Below are 13431 nucleotides of genomic sequence, written 5' to 3' on the forward strand. Positions count from 1 at the left end.
AAAATCGAAATAGACGGAACAACCTCCGTATTTATGGTTTGCCGGAAACTCTTGAGGGGGATGAACCTGTCACTTTCTTCTCATCTTTCCTTCCGAAATTATTGGACATGCCACCTTCCACATCCCTCAATATTCAAAGAGCACATAGACTTGGGGCATGCTCGTCAACCTCTACCAAACCTCGTGGTGTCATCATCCTTTTTTTGAGATTCACAGACCTGTTGTCCATTCTTTCTGCAGCTAGAACCAAAAGACAATTATCTTGGCAAGGTCAACGTGTTTATATCTCCCAGGATGTTTCTACTGCCACTGCTGCTAGACGAAAGGAATTCCTGGCTCTTCGTCCCTCTCTACGCTCTCTTGGAGCCCGATATGGCTTGTTCCACCCATGTACCTTCAGAGTCACCCACCAGAACAAGTCTTGGTCTTTTCAAGATCCTGGCGAACTCCGTAATTTCCTTCTTCTGCATAACAACGATGGAATGGATTCTTCGCCTTCAAATAGTGGCTGATGCATGTTGTTATATCTCTTGAATAACTGTTACTGTTTTTCTCTATGAACGGTCTTTCGATGTTTTTCCTTTCTTTGTTTTCTTTCCATTATTCCTGGTTGTAATTTGTTCTTAATCTTTCTAGTTCCTTGTCACTGCTTTCCATTGTTCATCCGGTTTTTCTCTCTCTATCTTTGTTTCATCTATGTAGTTGCAATTGGTTCTTAATTAATTTTTCGGTATTTGTATTTTGCAATATCTTTGTTCTGTTTCATGGTAATAATAGTATGTCATGTATGTCATGTACTCCTAATGAATTGTTTTTCTTTCTTCCCTTGTACAGATATATCTTGGTTGCCCCCCTCACCATGTATCATCCTTTGTAATTCTGTGAGGTTTCGGTGCGCTTGTGCTTCTGATCCTAGTCTACACGTCTTGTTACGCATCACCGCTTCCCCATCTCCCTTGGTGTTTCTTCCCCCTCAGGTATGTTTTTTGCAGTCATCCTTCTGGATTTGTACTGTCTTCTATGCATTCTCTCTTTTCTTCCTTCTCTTCCCTTTGCAGAACCTTTTCCTTTTCCTTTATTCTTTCTCCTTCCCTTTTTCCTCTTCCTTCTCCTTTTTCCCTTTCTTCTTCTCTTCTCTAATATTCTTCCTTTTATTCTTTTAATGGTTGGCTTTCTTGCTAATTCTTTAATGTTTTGCTTATTGCTTGTATAGTATGTTTTTGCACTTTTCAATTTTGAACAGTTTAATATGTTTTGGTTTTCAAAGTTGTTTCATGGAATGTGAAAGGATTTAATCATCCGATTAAGCGGCAGAGAGTACTCTCCCACCTCTCCTCCTATAATCCTGATATTGTTCTCATTCAAGAAACCCATCTTTCAGATATTGAATCCTTGAAACTAAAAAAATTATGGGTTGGCACTGTTTTGTTTTCTCCGGCCTCTCATAAAAAGAATGGTGTTGCCATTTTGATCCACAAACGTCTCAAATGTAAGGTAATTCTTGAGGAAAAGGATGATCAGGGTCGTTGGATTCTTGCTAAGTTACTTATTAATGCCATCCCAATTACCTTGTTCAATGTTTATGGTCCTACATGTTTTGATTCCTCTTTTTGGCCCTCCATTACTGCAAAATGTATTCAACATAAAGATGATTCCTTCCTACTAGGTGGAGATTGTAATCAGATCATTGACCCCTTTTTAGATCGTAAATCCTCTGTTCGTTTTACCCCTCACAAACCTCACAAACAGTTTCTTGATACTATTACACAAGCTCATCTTGTAGACTCATGGAGGCTCACCCACCCGGATACTGTAGATTTTTCTTTTTTCTCTCCTCCCCATGCCTCTTTTTCTCGTTTAGACTATATCTTTCTTTCTCCCTCTCTGTCTCAAACTCCTATATCCTCTTCTATTGAACCTATTGTCATTTCTGATCATGCCCCTATCATTACTGATTTCGATCTTCTTCCCCCTCTTCCTAAATCCTCTCGCTGGCGTTTTAATTCTTCTCTTCTTCTTGATCCTCTCTTCTCTTCCTCTTTTCGTTCTTTCACCTCTGAATTCTTCCAAATTAACTCTACTCCTGATATTCCCCCCCATGTTCTTTGGGATTCCTTCAAAGCCACAGCTCGCGGATTTATTATTGACTTTGTCTCCCAAAAAAAGAAAAAATTTATCCACTAACGTAAAGTCGCTCTTGCACATATTAAGTCATTAGAACATCAATTTTATACCTCCTCTCAGCATCATATGTCCCCTGCACTTCTTCAAGCGAAAATTGCTTTCAACCAACTCACTACGGACTCCGCCTCTTCTTTCCTTCTTCGGGGTAGTGCACGGTACTATGGAGGCCGTAATAAATCGGGTAAATTACTTGCTAACTATCTGAAATCACGTAAAGAACGAACGCTCATTGATTCTATCTACTCTCCGACCAATGCCCTCTTACACACAGATAGAGAAATTCTGGAACAATTCCACTCCTTTTATGAGTCTTTGTATTCCCCAGAGAACCCCCCTACCCCAGAACTCCTCCAAACATATTTTGAGAGTTTGCCCCAACCAGACACTTCCCAACTTAATTTCTCGGCCATTGATTCAGATTTTATCCTTTCGGAGTTATCCACTGCTTTATCTTCTCTATCCAAAGGTAAGACTCCAGGACCTGACGGATTTCCAGTTGAGTTTTACCTAAATTTTTCCGATCTTCTCTTACCTAAACTTCTCTTTCTTTTTCAATCTTTCTGTTCAGCTGGTCTAGCTCAAGGCTCCTTTCAAGATGCTACCATATGCCTCATCCCTAAAGAGGGACGGGATCCCAAATTCTGTAAGAACTACCGACCAATCTCTTTAGTTAACGTGGATTATAAAATGTATGCGAAATTGTTGGCTCTTCGTCTTGATCCATTCCTGCCACATCTCATTGGGAAGGAGCAATGTGGTTTTGTTAAGGGCCGTCTTACCTCAGATAATTCCAGACTCTTTCTCAATGTCCTCAATAAGGCTCCATCCCTTGCAGCTATATTGGTTGACGCTGAAAAAGCCTTTGATCGAGTTGATTGGTCCTTTCTGATAGCTTCCCTGAAGTGGCATGGCTTTGGTCCGAAATGTATTTCTTACATCTCTTTAATTTACTCTATGCTCAAAGCTTCAGTTCTCGTCAATGGTCAACTTACCTCCCCTTTCACACTTAAACGTGGAGTGCGTCAAGGCTGCCCTCTTTCCGCCCTTCTTTTTATTTTAGCACTTGAACCCTTCCTATCTTCCATTCGTAACAATTCTTCCATTTCTGGTCTTCCGTAAGGTCCTTATCAGCTGAAATTATCTGCTTACGCAGATGACATACTTTTATTCATTTCAGATCCAGTCACCTCTGTTCCTTCCTTATTAGCTGAATTTGAGAAATTTTCCCTGGTTTCCGGATATAAAATAAATTCGGATAAAACGGAGATTCTTCCTTTAACTAAATTCTGCCTCCCACACTTCTTTGCCTCCACTGGCTTTGCTTGGAACAGTAAGAAAATAAAATATCTTGGCGTTCTCTTCTCTAACTCTCTTTCCTCTTCTATCCAACTTAACATGTCTGCAGTCACCTCTAGAATTGATTCTTTGCTCTCTTCTTGGAACCCCCTATTCCTTTCCTGGTGGGGTCGTCTTGACTCGATCAAGATGATGATTGCTCCGATCCTGATTTATTTATTCTCTATGCTTCCAATCCATAATCCGATTCTCTACTTCCGCCGTGTTGACTCCGTCTTGTCTAAGTTTCTCTGGAAACAGAAGAAAGCTCGTATTTCTCTCTTAGCCCTTCGTCAATCAAAATCTAATGCTGGAGTTAATTTTCCAGACTTTAGACTTTACCATAAGTCTTTCTCTCTTCGTCAGGCTTCTCGCTGGCTATCGCACAACATAAGCCCTTTTTCTCCCCTTTGGCTCTCTGTTGAACGTGAATTATTGTTTCCTTACTCTTTTCAAGATGCAATTCGCTTCACTGCTAAAGCTCCATGCCTTAATCTCCCATTATTCAAACACACCTCTTCTCTTTTACGGCCCTTGGTATCCACAGTCTCGGTCTCTCGTGCATCCTTCTTATTATCACCCATTTGGTATAACTCACTCATCCTCATACGAAATAGACCTGTTGCTTGGACTTCATGGAGATCGAAAGGTATCATCTGGGTTCACCATCTTTTTGACGGGTCCACTCCTTGTTCCTTTCCTCAATTTCAATCCCAATTTCGATGCCCTTCCTCGTTTGCAAACAAATACTATCTCCTTATGGAAATCGTTCTTGATCGATACTATTCTCTACCTTCAGATGTAACACCCACTTCACCTTCCTCTCTACTTACTATTCTTTCTACTATTCCTAAGGCTTCTCTTATTTATCGATATTTTTCAGCTCCTGATCCCGCTCGTCCCAAATCAAAATTGGAACTCTCTTGGGAAAAGGACTTTGCTTGCTCTTGGCCAACTTCTCTATGGGACAAACTATGGGCTAAATCTTTGAAGACCTCCCGTACTGCGTCTCTCACTCAATCCCTATTTTTCTTCTATCACAGGTTATACCTTTCTCCCCTCTCTCTTTCTCGCTTTCTCTCTTCTTCTACTGCTAACTGTTGGACCTGTGATGCTCCCAACGCTGATCTTTTTCATCTCTTCTTTCTCTGTCCTTCAGTCCGACTTTTCTGGACGCAGGTCTGGTCTCGCATCTCCCGTATTTTTAATCTTTCTATTTCTTTTTCTGCATCTTTGGTGTTTTTGGGTAGCCTGTCCGAGTCTTTTGACCTTCCCCCACATTCCCATGGTCTTTTTGACCTTATGCTTGCTCTTGCACTCCAACATATCGCTTCCAATTGGAAATCTTTGACCAAACTCCCCATAATTTGTTGGTGGAACCTCCTATGTCACTCTCATAGATTGGATGTTGCATTTGCATCCAGCTGTAAACCCTCTCGCAATGTTGATCTCTATTGGTTGCCTCTTACCTTATATTTAGATCAATCCGCCAAAAAGCCTTATACCTCACTTTCCTGTGACAATTTTAGACCCCCTTGAACAGTTGTACTCCTGCTTATAGTTTCATGTTTTTAGATTTCACTATTGTAGTTCTTTCTTACTTGTGTTTTTTGATAAGGTTCTTATTCCATATATTTTTCTACGTATTTGTGCATCTACTGTGCTTTATTGCCACCAATTAACATGCATATCTTAATTTTATTCTTAACTGTATTAGCATTGTTTCTCATTCCCTCCCCTTCCTTTCCTCCCCTCCCCCCCAAAAAAGCCATTTCTCTAAAAATGCTTTGATTTTTCCAATGTGCCACCAGCTGCCTATGTTTTATTTCTCCCATGAATGCCCCTTTTGCATTTTGTTTTGCTGATGTCACCTTACTGTATTACCAATTTTATCTCAATAAAGCTCTCAAACATAAAAAAAAAAAGCATGCATTGATTGAAGATGACCCTCAGGCCCTGGGTGTGTTTTTCAACAAAACGTGAATTAATTTAACCAAAAGCTTGTGACCATTTATTTATTACAGAAGCCTCCAACAACCTTAGTAAACTGTTGAGAACATAACTTTGGTTACAATATTTTTTGTGGGTGTAAACAAGCCCCGTGTCTTGCTCTGTACAACTGTAAGTTCACAGAGGGAGGACGCACGGAAGGAGCTTTGGGACTCAAATGAGCACATCACGTGCATGGAGGGTTGACTTTAATTGTGAAACCTGTAAAACTGCAAATGTTGGGTAAAGCCACACATTGGTCCAGTTGCGTAACACACTGCAGCACTGCTTAATTGGGAGGGAATGGTACAGCACATAAAACGGAATTGTCTGAAATAGGGTTCTTTATTCAAAAAGGTGCACATCACAAAATTTACTGGCAAACCACCTTACAAAACTATAAACTCACTATACATAAACTGAACTAACTAATGTCCCCACCCCCACTCCTACGGATCCCTCCCTCGCATACCCACACCACAGCTAACTCATTTAAATGTCCTGCATTTCAACATTGCCAACTTTCTATTACCCCTATATCCTAAGACTGCCTGAATGAACCTGTAAGTAACCAAATGTCCTAAACTGACCCTTGCACATGGTTTACCAACTGGCAATGCCAACCAAACTTCTGCCAACTCCTGGTAAACCTTCCATGCCACTGTCACCCAGGAAAAGGTGGGAGGGACTACCTCCTTTTTCTGCCCGCCCAGTGTCTGATGTCATAACACCCAATATTTAACTTTGGCCTCAAACTTAACATCAGGAGGGCAAATCTGCCCAAAACCAATCTCCCTACAAAAACAGGACATCTCTCTATTCAATTTCTGCCTTGCTCTGTAAATAGCCGTAGGCTTCGCCACTCCTCTACAGTTTCTTCTCGGCACAAACTCAGCCCACAAGACAAAACATCCTGCCTAATTCTCCTTAATAATTTACATTTCCTTCTTCATGTTCTTCATCAAAGCTCCCCTTTTTCTTTAACCAGGTCGATCTCCCCGAGGTGTAATATCAAAACATCAGGGCACCTGCACCCCATCATCATACCATTCAAAACAGGCAATAGATCTTTCCAACACATGCCCCCCCTTTCCTTTCCATGTCATAGGAAAAAGGCAGTGGTTAAACCCCAAATCTGTCCTAAAGTCCTTTTAGCCCACCTGAATGGCCACCCACTTGATGAAAGAGTGGCCCGCCACCCAAATGGCCACCTTTTCTTCCGCTGGACCCCATACCCAACCTGGAAAGAAACAAAGAAGCTGCAAGGCTTTTAATGTGTGCATCCACCGCGGGCCCCTCACCACTCAGACCCCGCATGTAACATCTGTAACACTCAGGTGACCAGCAGCCTAGCTGCATAATATCCTCATCTGCCCAGTCTCTATTTCCTGCTTCTGACGCTGCACCAATGCTGAATGAGTGTGTGTCGTAATCTGCTGCCTACACTCCCAGATTAACCAAAGCTCTGCGCAGTACTTCCAACAACTGGTATGCCGTTACTTTCCCCCCTTACTTGTGACAGAAAAAAACTCAGTAACCTTGCCCAGCACTCCACCCAAGCCACCGGACAGGGCCCTGGCAAACCTACAGCATACAATGTGGCTCTCTTCTCCTGTGCCCTTTGGTCTGTTTTGGAGTGGCTAAGCCATATCTCCCATCTATTGTGCCTTCAGGACACCTCCTCCCATGTGACTCCCCCCACACCCCTCCCGTCAATCCCAACAGTTCCAACACTCAAAACTCCCCGAAGAACATCTGCATCATAAGTGTGGAAAACAAGCAAGCCTCTAATGCATCATTACATGCCTCCGACTCAGTACCCTGCAAAGTATTCTCCAAGATATCAGCTGCCTAACCCGCCCCCCTGCCCCTGCACCCGACTCACCAACATCCTGAGGCCCAATTTGCCTGCAGATGGGGTATAACCCCAAAATACTTTGCTCATTAAGGCAATTCTTGCCAATTTTCCTGTTATGGTAGCCTGAGTTAGACCTCTCTCTGTTACGTCCAGTATGTCCTGAATCAGCTCCTCAGCCCTAAACCAACCTTCCTCCTGACAGCATGCCCCAGAACCCAGAAATTCCTTCCATGCCTGTAACTATACTATCCGTGTTGATGCAGCGAGGGACCCTACCACCATTTGTACCATCCGGCGTTGCCTTTGGACCAAAACTTTGCTGGCATAGGTGTTGGGCCTCTGTTGGCGTCCTTGGCCAACCCACAGAATCTCCCCCACTGTGAACGAGACAAAGCATTCACAATGCCATTGTCCACAGAACATGTTGCACCTGGAAAGATATTTCATACCGCAAGCATCCCAACACAAAAACCCTCAGAAGCTTCAGTACCTGAGGGTCCCTGGCAGATTGTTTATTCACCACCTCCACCACTGACTTGTTGTCGACCCAAAAGAGCACTTTCATGTGTGCTAACCCTTCACCCCACAGTGCTACTGGTACACCCAAAGGGAGCAATTCTAAGAAGGCTATGCTTCTACCCCCTGGGCGCCATTGATCTGGCCATAACTCTGCACACGATCTGCCACGCCAATACAAATAGAAACCTACCTCTCCTGCTGCATCCAAGAAGATCTGAACATCCCATTCTAACGCATCCTACCGTTCTAAGGTGATACCATTGAATGACTGCAAAAATGAACACCACATTCAAAGTTCCTCCTTACCTCCACTGACTGCCAGACAAGGTGATGAGGTAAAGAAAACCCAGAAAGGGAATGACCCAGCTAACTGCAGAAGGTTCTACCCGCCCATTTCTCCCTGCATGCTAAGTTCAAGTGACCCAGGATCACCTGTACTTTCCAAACTTTCCCCTTTTCCTTTGCTAGCATGATATTCAGGAGTGAGAGCATCTTCTCTTTTTTTGTCCTGCAGCAAGCTGGCTTCTATTCTTTCGGTGTTAAGTTCAATGCCCAAAAATGACAGCTCCGTTTGCGGCTCCACTGTTTGTTCCAGCTCCAATGGTACCCATAGGTCACCCATGAGCTATTGGAATCTTACCAGGAGAGCCAGGCAGTCCGCTGAACTGGGAGCCTGCACTAAAAAAAATCATCCAAGTAGTGTGTTACCAGCTCATGGCACCTCCGCCATGTAAATAACCACTGCAAAAATGAGCTGAAGCACTCCAACAGGGTACATGATATGGAGCATCCCATTGAAAAGGCTTTGTCCACATACTACTTGCCTTCAAATTGTATACCTAAAAGCTGACAATCCGTAGGAACTATGGACACGGGTCCTTTCTCGAAACGCGCGTCAGCGCCTTTTTACCTCTGTTGTTTTGTCATGTGTATGATCTTATGTATTTCCTTTGTCTAATGTTCTTTTCATGGTATGGTTGTCGAGTTGTGGTTGACAGTGTTGAATGAATGCTTGGATGCTATTGACGCTGTAAATGTAAATGTTTCTTAACTATGTGTTATGGATTGGAGTGGATGTATGTGGTATGTAGTGGAATAATGTGTGTTGACTGAAATTGTTAGCTGTGGCATTGTGTGGTGTGTAATTGTGTGCTGTAGAGTGGAATTATGTGGTATGGTGTGCAGTTGTATTATGTGGGTAGTAATTATGTGTTTTGAGTGTTTTTGGATCATGTGGAGTGGGACTGTGTGTAATGGAGTGTAATTATGTGGAATGGCATTTTGCGTTGTGCAGTGTTATATAGTGGAGTTGAATTGTGTGGTATGATGTTGAATTATGTGTTATAAATTGGATATATGTGGTGAGTAGTGGAATTGTGTTGTGGAGTGGAATAATGTGGTTTGGTGTTGAATTATGTAGTGTGGAATGGATTTGTGTGTAGTTGAATAGTGTGGCATGGAACAGTGTATGTTGCGTGAAATTATGTTGAGTGGAAATAAGTGGCATGGTGTGGAGTGTATTTATGCGGATTGTTGTTATGTGGCATAGAGTGGATGTATGTGGGGTGTAAAACATACAAATTTAGTAACGCAACATTATTGTACAAAGGATAGATCAATTCCTTTATTCGTCTCATTTATGGTGTAAAATATTCAAATCCTACAACAGTTTAGGCAAACGTCACAAAACTATGCCATACAGGTAGTTGCCACAAATATAGTTAACACAACATATGTGTTGGACATCAAAAAGTAACAACAAAGCTTTTTGAATTAATGTAACAATATGACCCCAATTACAACAGTTGCTACCTACAATGATATTTCAATGTATGGTGTGCGAGTAGGTTCCAAAGCAGGGAAAGGGAGATAAATGACAGTTAGAGCTATTGGCGTTGTAAATGCGAATGTATTTTGCCTATGTGTTATGGAGTGTAGTGGATGTATGTGGTGTGCAGTGGAGTTATATTGTATGTTTTGGAATTGTTAGTTATGGAATTGTGTAGCGTGGAATTATGTGGTGTGGATTTGTGTAGTGGTAATATGTGGCATTGTGTCCATTTGAATTATGTGGATAGTAAATATGGTGTACTCAGAAGGTATGCTTAGTGGGATTGTGTGTTATGGGCTGTAATTAAGTGGAATGTTATTTTGTGTTGTGGAGTGTTATATAGTGGAGTTTAAGTATGTGGTGTTTTGTAGAATTTTGTGGTATGATGTGTGATGATGTGCTGCATATTGGATGTATGTGGTGTGTTATGTAATTGTGTTGTTGATTAGAACTATGTGGTTTGCCATCAAATTATGTGGTGTGGAATGGAAATGTTTTGAGTTCAATTGGCATGGAGTGAACATTTGTTGAAATATGTGGCATGGAGCTGAGTATTTTTATGTGGTTTGTTGATATATGGTATAGTTTGCTTTTAAGTGGTGTGTAATTAAGTGGTAGTGAGTTGAGTGTTATTATGTGGAGTTGAATTATGTCTTGCTTCTTGCTGAGTGGTATTTTGTGGAGTGTAAATATGCTTGGTGGTGTTGATTTGTGTGTTGGTGAACTGTGTGGTATTCTATTGTGTGTTTAACAGCACATCCAGGTATGCCATATGGTACCAAGGTGAATTGAGCAAATAATAAATCAAACTAGCTCCCCTGTTAAATTTATGAAGTGTAATTTTATCCTAAAACGCAAACAGTTTAAGTAACAAGCATTTGCAATGCAATCGGTCTTGCATTTGTGAAAGTTAGAGCTATTGGTGTTGTAAGTGACAATATTTTTTACTTTTCTTATTTGTTTCCAGTGAGGTGATCATGCAGCAAAGGAATCTGCATATCTGCAGCCTCTCCGGTGCTACCGATCAATAACGAAAGCATATGGGAAATAAAACACGCAATGGTGTTGTGGGAAAGTAATAAAAGCACAGCAATAATGTAAAGCAATAAAGAAACACAGCTTTTTTTCACATACCACTGTAGAATGTTGCATTTTACTTTAAAAAAATGTCACTTCAGAAATAGTTGGTACAGCCGCAGTCAACTTTTTTATAATGTGCACGTTAGCAAAGGTCCAGTGTACTTTAAAAACACATGCACTGTCAGCATCTCCCCAATGAGTGGACTATGATTTGTTTAAAAAGTGTATCCATGTCTGGGGTGGGGGCGTTAGGAGGGAGACAGCATATGTGTGCTCACTTGCCGTATATCATTGCTCCTTCTGTCTCGTTTAAGAAATGAAAGCGATGGTTTTTGAAGAGCCATATGATGAGAATGCTTTTGCTGACTAATATAGCGGCATAGGAGCAAGGCCTTTTGTAGCCCGGTGCCTCAGCAAACACAAATCCTGCAGTGCCTCAGCTACAGACATGCAGTCGCAGGAACGCAACTCAGTGGAGGCCAACCACCGTCAACCTAAATGCATTCAGAGCCATCGGGGGAGTAATTTCCAGTACAGTACTCTTGCCGTGGGCTGGAATCCCAATCACTTGTAAAACATGAAGCCCAGTGTGTAGCTAAAACCAAAAAAAGTGTGTTTACACACGATGTGTGCTTGAACACAACGCCAATATGAAAAAGGGACTGGTACGCTGCAGAGATGCAAATGCTGTCTAAAACATGATGGCACCTTGCTGATATACAAGCTGAGGCAAACAATAAATAAAAGAGTGCGCCCAAAGGAATCGAAAATAAAAAAAAGAGTACGCTCACATGTAACAAGGGCGGTCTCCCCAGGAAGGTCAGAAAGACCAAAAAGTGGGACTAATTAAGCATACTGACCAAACAAAAGCAGGCATTTATGAATGGCAGAAACAGGAGCCAATGGAAAAGATGGGAGGTGCTTGAAGCCCATATTCCAGATACAGCCTTCCTCGCAGAGCAGTGCATGCGATGCCTAGGCTTGACCTAAAAACTGTTTAAAACAAGAATAATCTCTCTCACATACACAAACTCCTTAATGCAACAGCAGATGTTGGAACGGACACACAGAGCAAACACATACCACCAGTTTTTAGATTTCCCTTTGCAACGGCCATAAAGGTCAGATGGCTGGACCCGGTCCCCATAAATACACCATTAGAAGGCAAGAATGCTGACAAGGAAAACAAGGCTGCAAAGGATGTGCGCTCGAAAAACAGTCTTTAATAAACACAATCACTAGTTACAATCCTGAAATAAACAATGGCATTGCAAAATAAGAACTGACTGCCATCCAATAACTGGTCTCACACCGTTGCTTTGAAACCATTGGCAAGAGAACAGAAATGTCTTGTTGCTTACCTGTAATCTTCATCACCCCGATTAGGGTCCTCCTAGTCCCAGTCCTTACAAAGTGAGGCAGTCCTGCCTTCAGCCAGCCAATCAAAACGCTAAAAAACAAAAGTCAAAGGTCATATAAGCCCATCTTACCCACCGCCATGCCTGTTATCAACAAGTCCCAGACACAAACACAGCGGGAGGGAGGGAGGGAAGAGGACTGGGATGAGGAGGACCCTAATCGGGGTAATGAAGATTACCAGTAAATAACAAGACATTACCCCCTCATGAGTCCTCCTCGTCCCAGTCCTTACAAAGTGAGGAACTCAAAAGCAGAGAACCAGGAAAAAAAACGCAGGACACCAGGGATCCATGCAAAAAGTACAAAACTTTAATCAAACAAATGATCAACGAACAGCAGCGTTCATAACGCCAACAGCAAAACTGTCAATAAATGCATGTAAAACATCAAGTCTACAATGCCGAACAAACGTGTGATGGAACTACCAGGTGGCTGATCCAGCGGGAATTACCAGCTTGGGTTACTCATAATTCACCTTACTCACCTGGGCCCATAAACATTCACACAATAACCCAATAATCACCGCTGGGAATCAAGAATTTTATATTTTCCATTGTGATAAATTTACCTTTAAACCAATTCTTGCCAACTCTTATCACCTTAGTTCTTTGATCTCCTCTGGTCAATAGATCAGGTTGTTATCAGAATAGGTAGAAATGACATTTACCTTTACCTCTTTAAATGACCACAGACTCAAGCGATTTTTAAAGTTTTATCAAGTAAATAATTTTTTTAATCAGATACCAATACATGTCATACACCGATTTCTTTAAGGAAAATGATCAAAGAAAAACACGAATACTTAGTTAAATCTCATGACGTTGGTATCTGAAAAGGGAAGAAAACAGAGAACGGTACAAGGACATACTACACGGAATTATATTTACCTAGAAAGGTGTGAGGACTAGCCCCTGGCCAAGGAGCTGGAAAAAGGGACTCCCAGGTAGTCAGGAGCCGACAGATCAGGACAGATTCAGGACAGGATAGGTGACTTCTTCTAAGTGCAATGCCAGCATCACACCCCTCTCTGGTACTGCTCTCCTCGATTCTTTCCCCTTCTAGATGGACAGGTTCGTCTTCTTCAGCAATTTCTCCGACTCTTTTCTCTCTCCGTCTCTTCTCTCTCGATTCTTCTATCAGAGTGCTCAAACAGTGTCTCTGACTTCCGTGACATTCGCCGTTGTCTACTTCAGTAATGGGTCGGTGACAAGTCTGA

At 42.0% G+C, this 13431-nt stretch overlaps 1 protein-coding gene across 1 annotated transcript in view; it reads left to right on the forward strand.

The window, feature by feature from the left end:
• The window catches only part of LOC144818609 (alcohol dehydrogenase 1-like), a 293232-nt gene that overhangs the window by 37088 nt on the left and 242713 nt on the right, over positions 1-13431 (forward strand). Inside the window, exon 2 of the mRNA XM_078676205.1 lies at positions 835-977. Coding sequence (XP_078532331.1) covers positions 835-977 — 143 coding nt within the window. The remainder of the gene's footprint in view (positions 1-834; positions 978-13431) is intronic.

Source organism: Lissotriton helveticus, chromosome 2_1, assembly GCF_964261635.1.
Source record: "Lissotriton helveticus chromosome 2_1, aLisHel1.1, whole genome shotgun sequence".
In the NCBI taxonomy this organism is placed as follows: domain Eukaryota; kingdom Metazoa; phylum Chordata; class Amphibia; order Caudata; family Salamandridae; genus Lissotriton; species Lissotriton helveticus.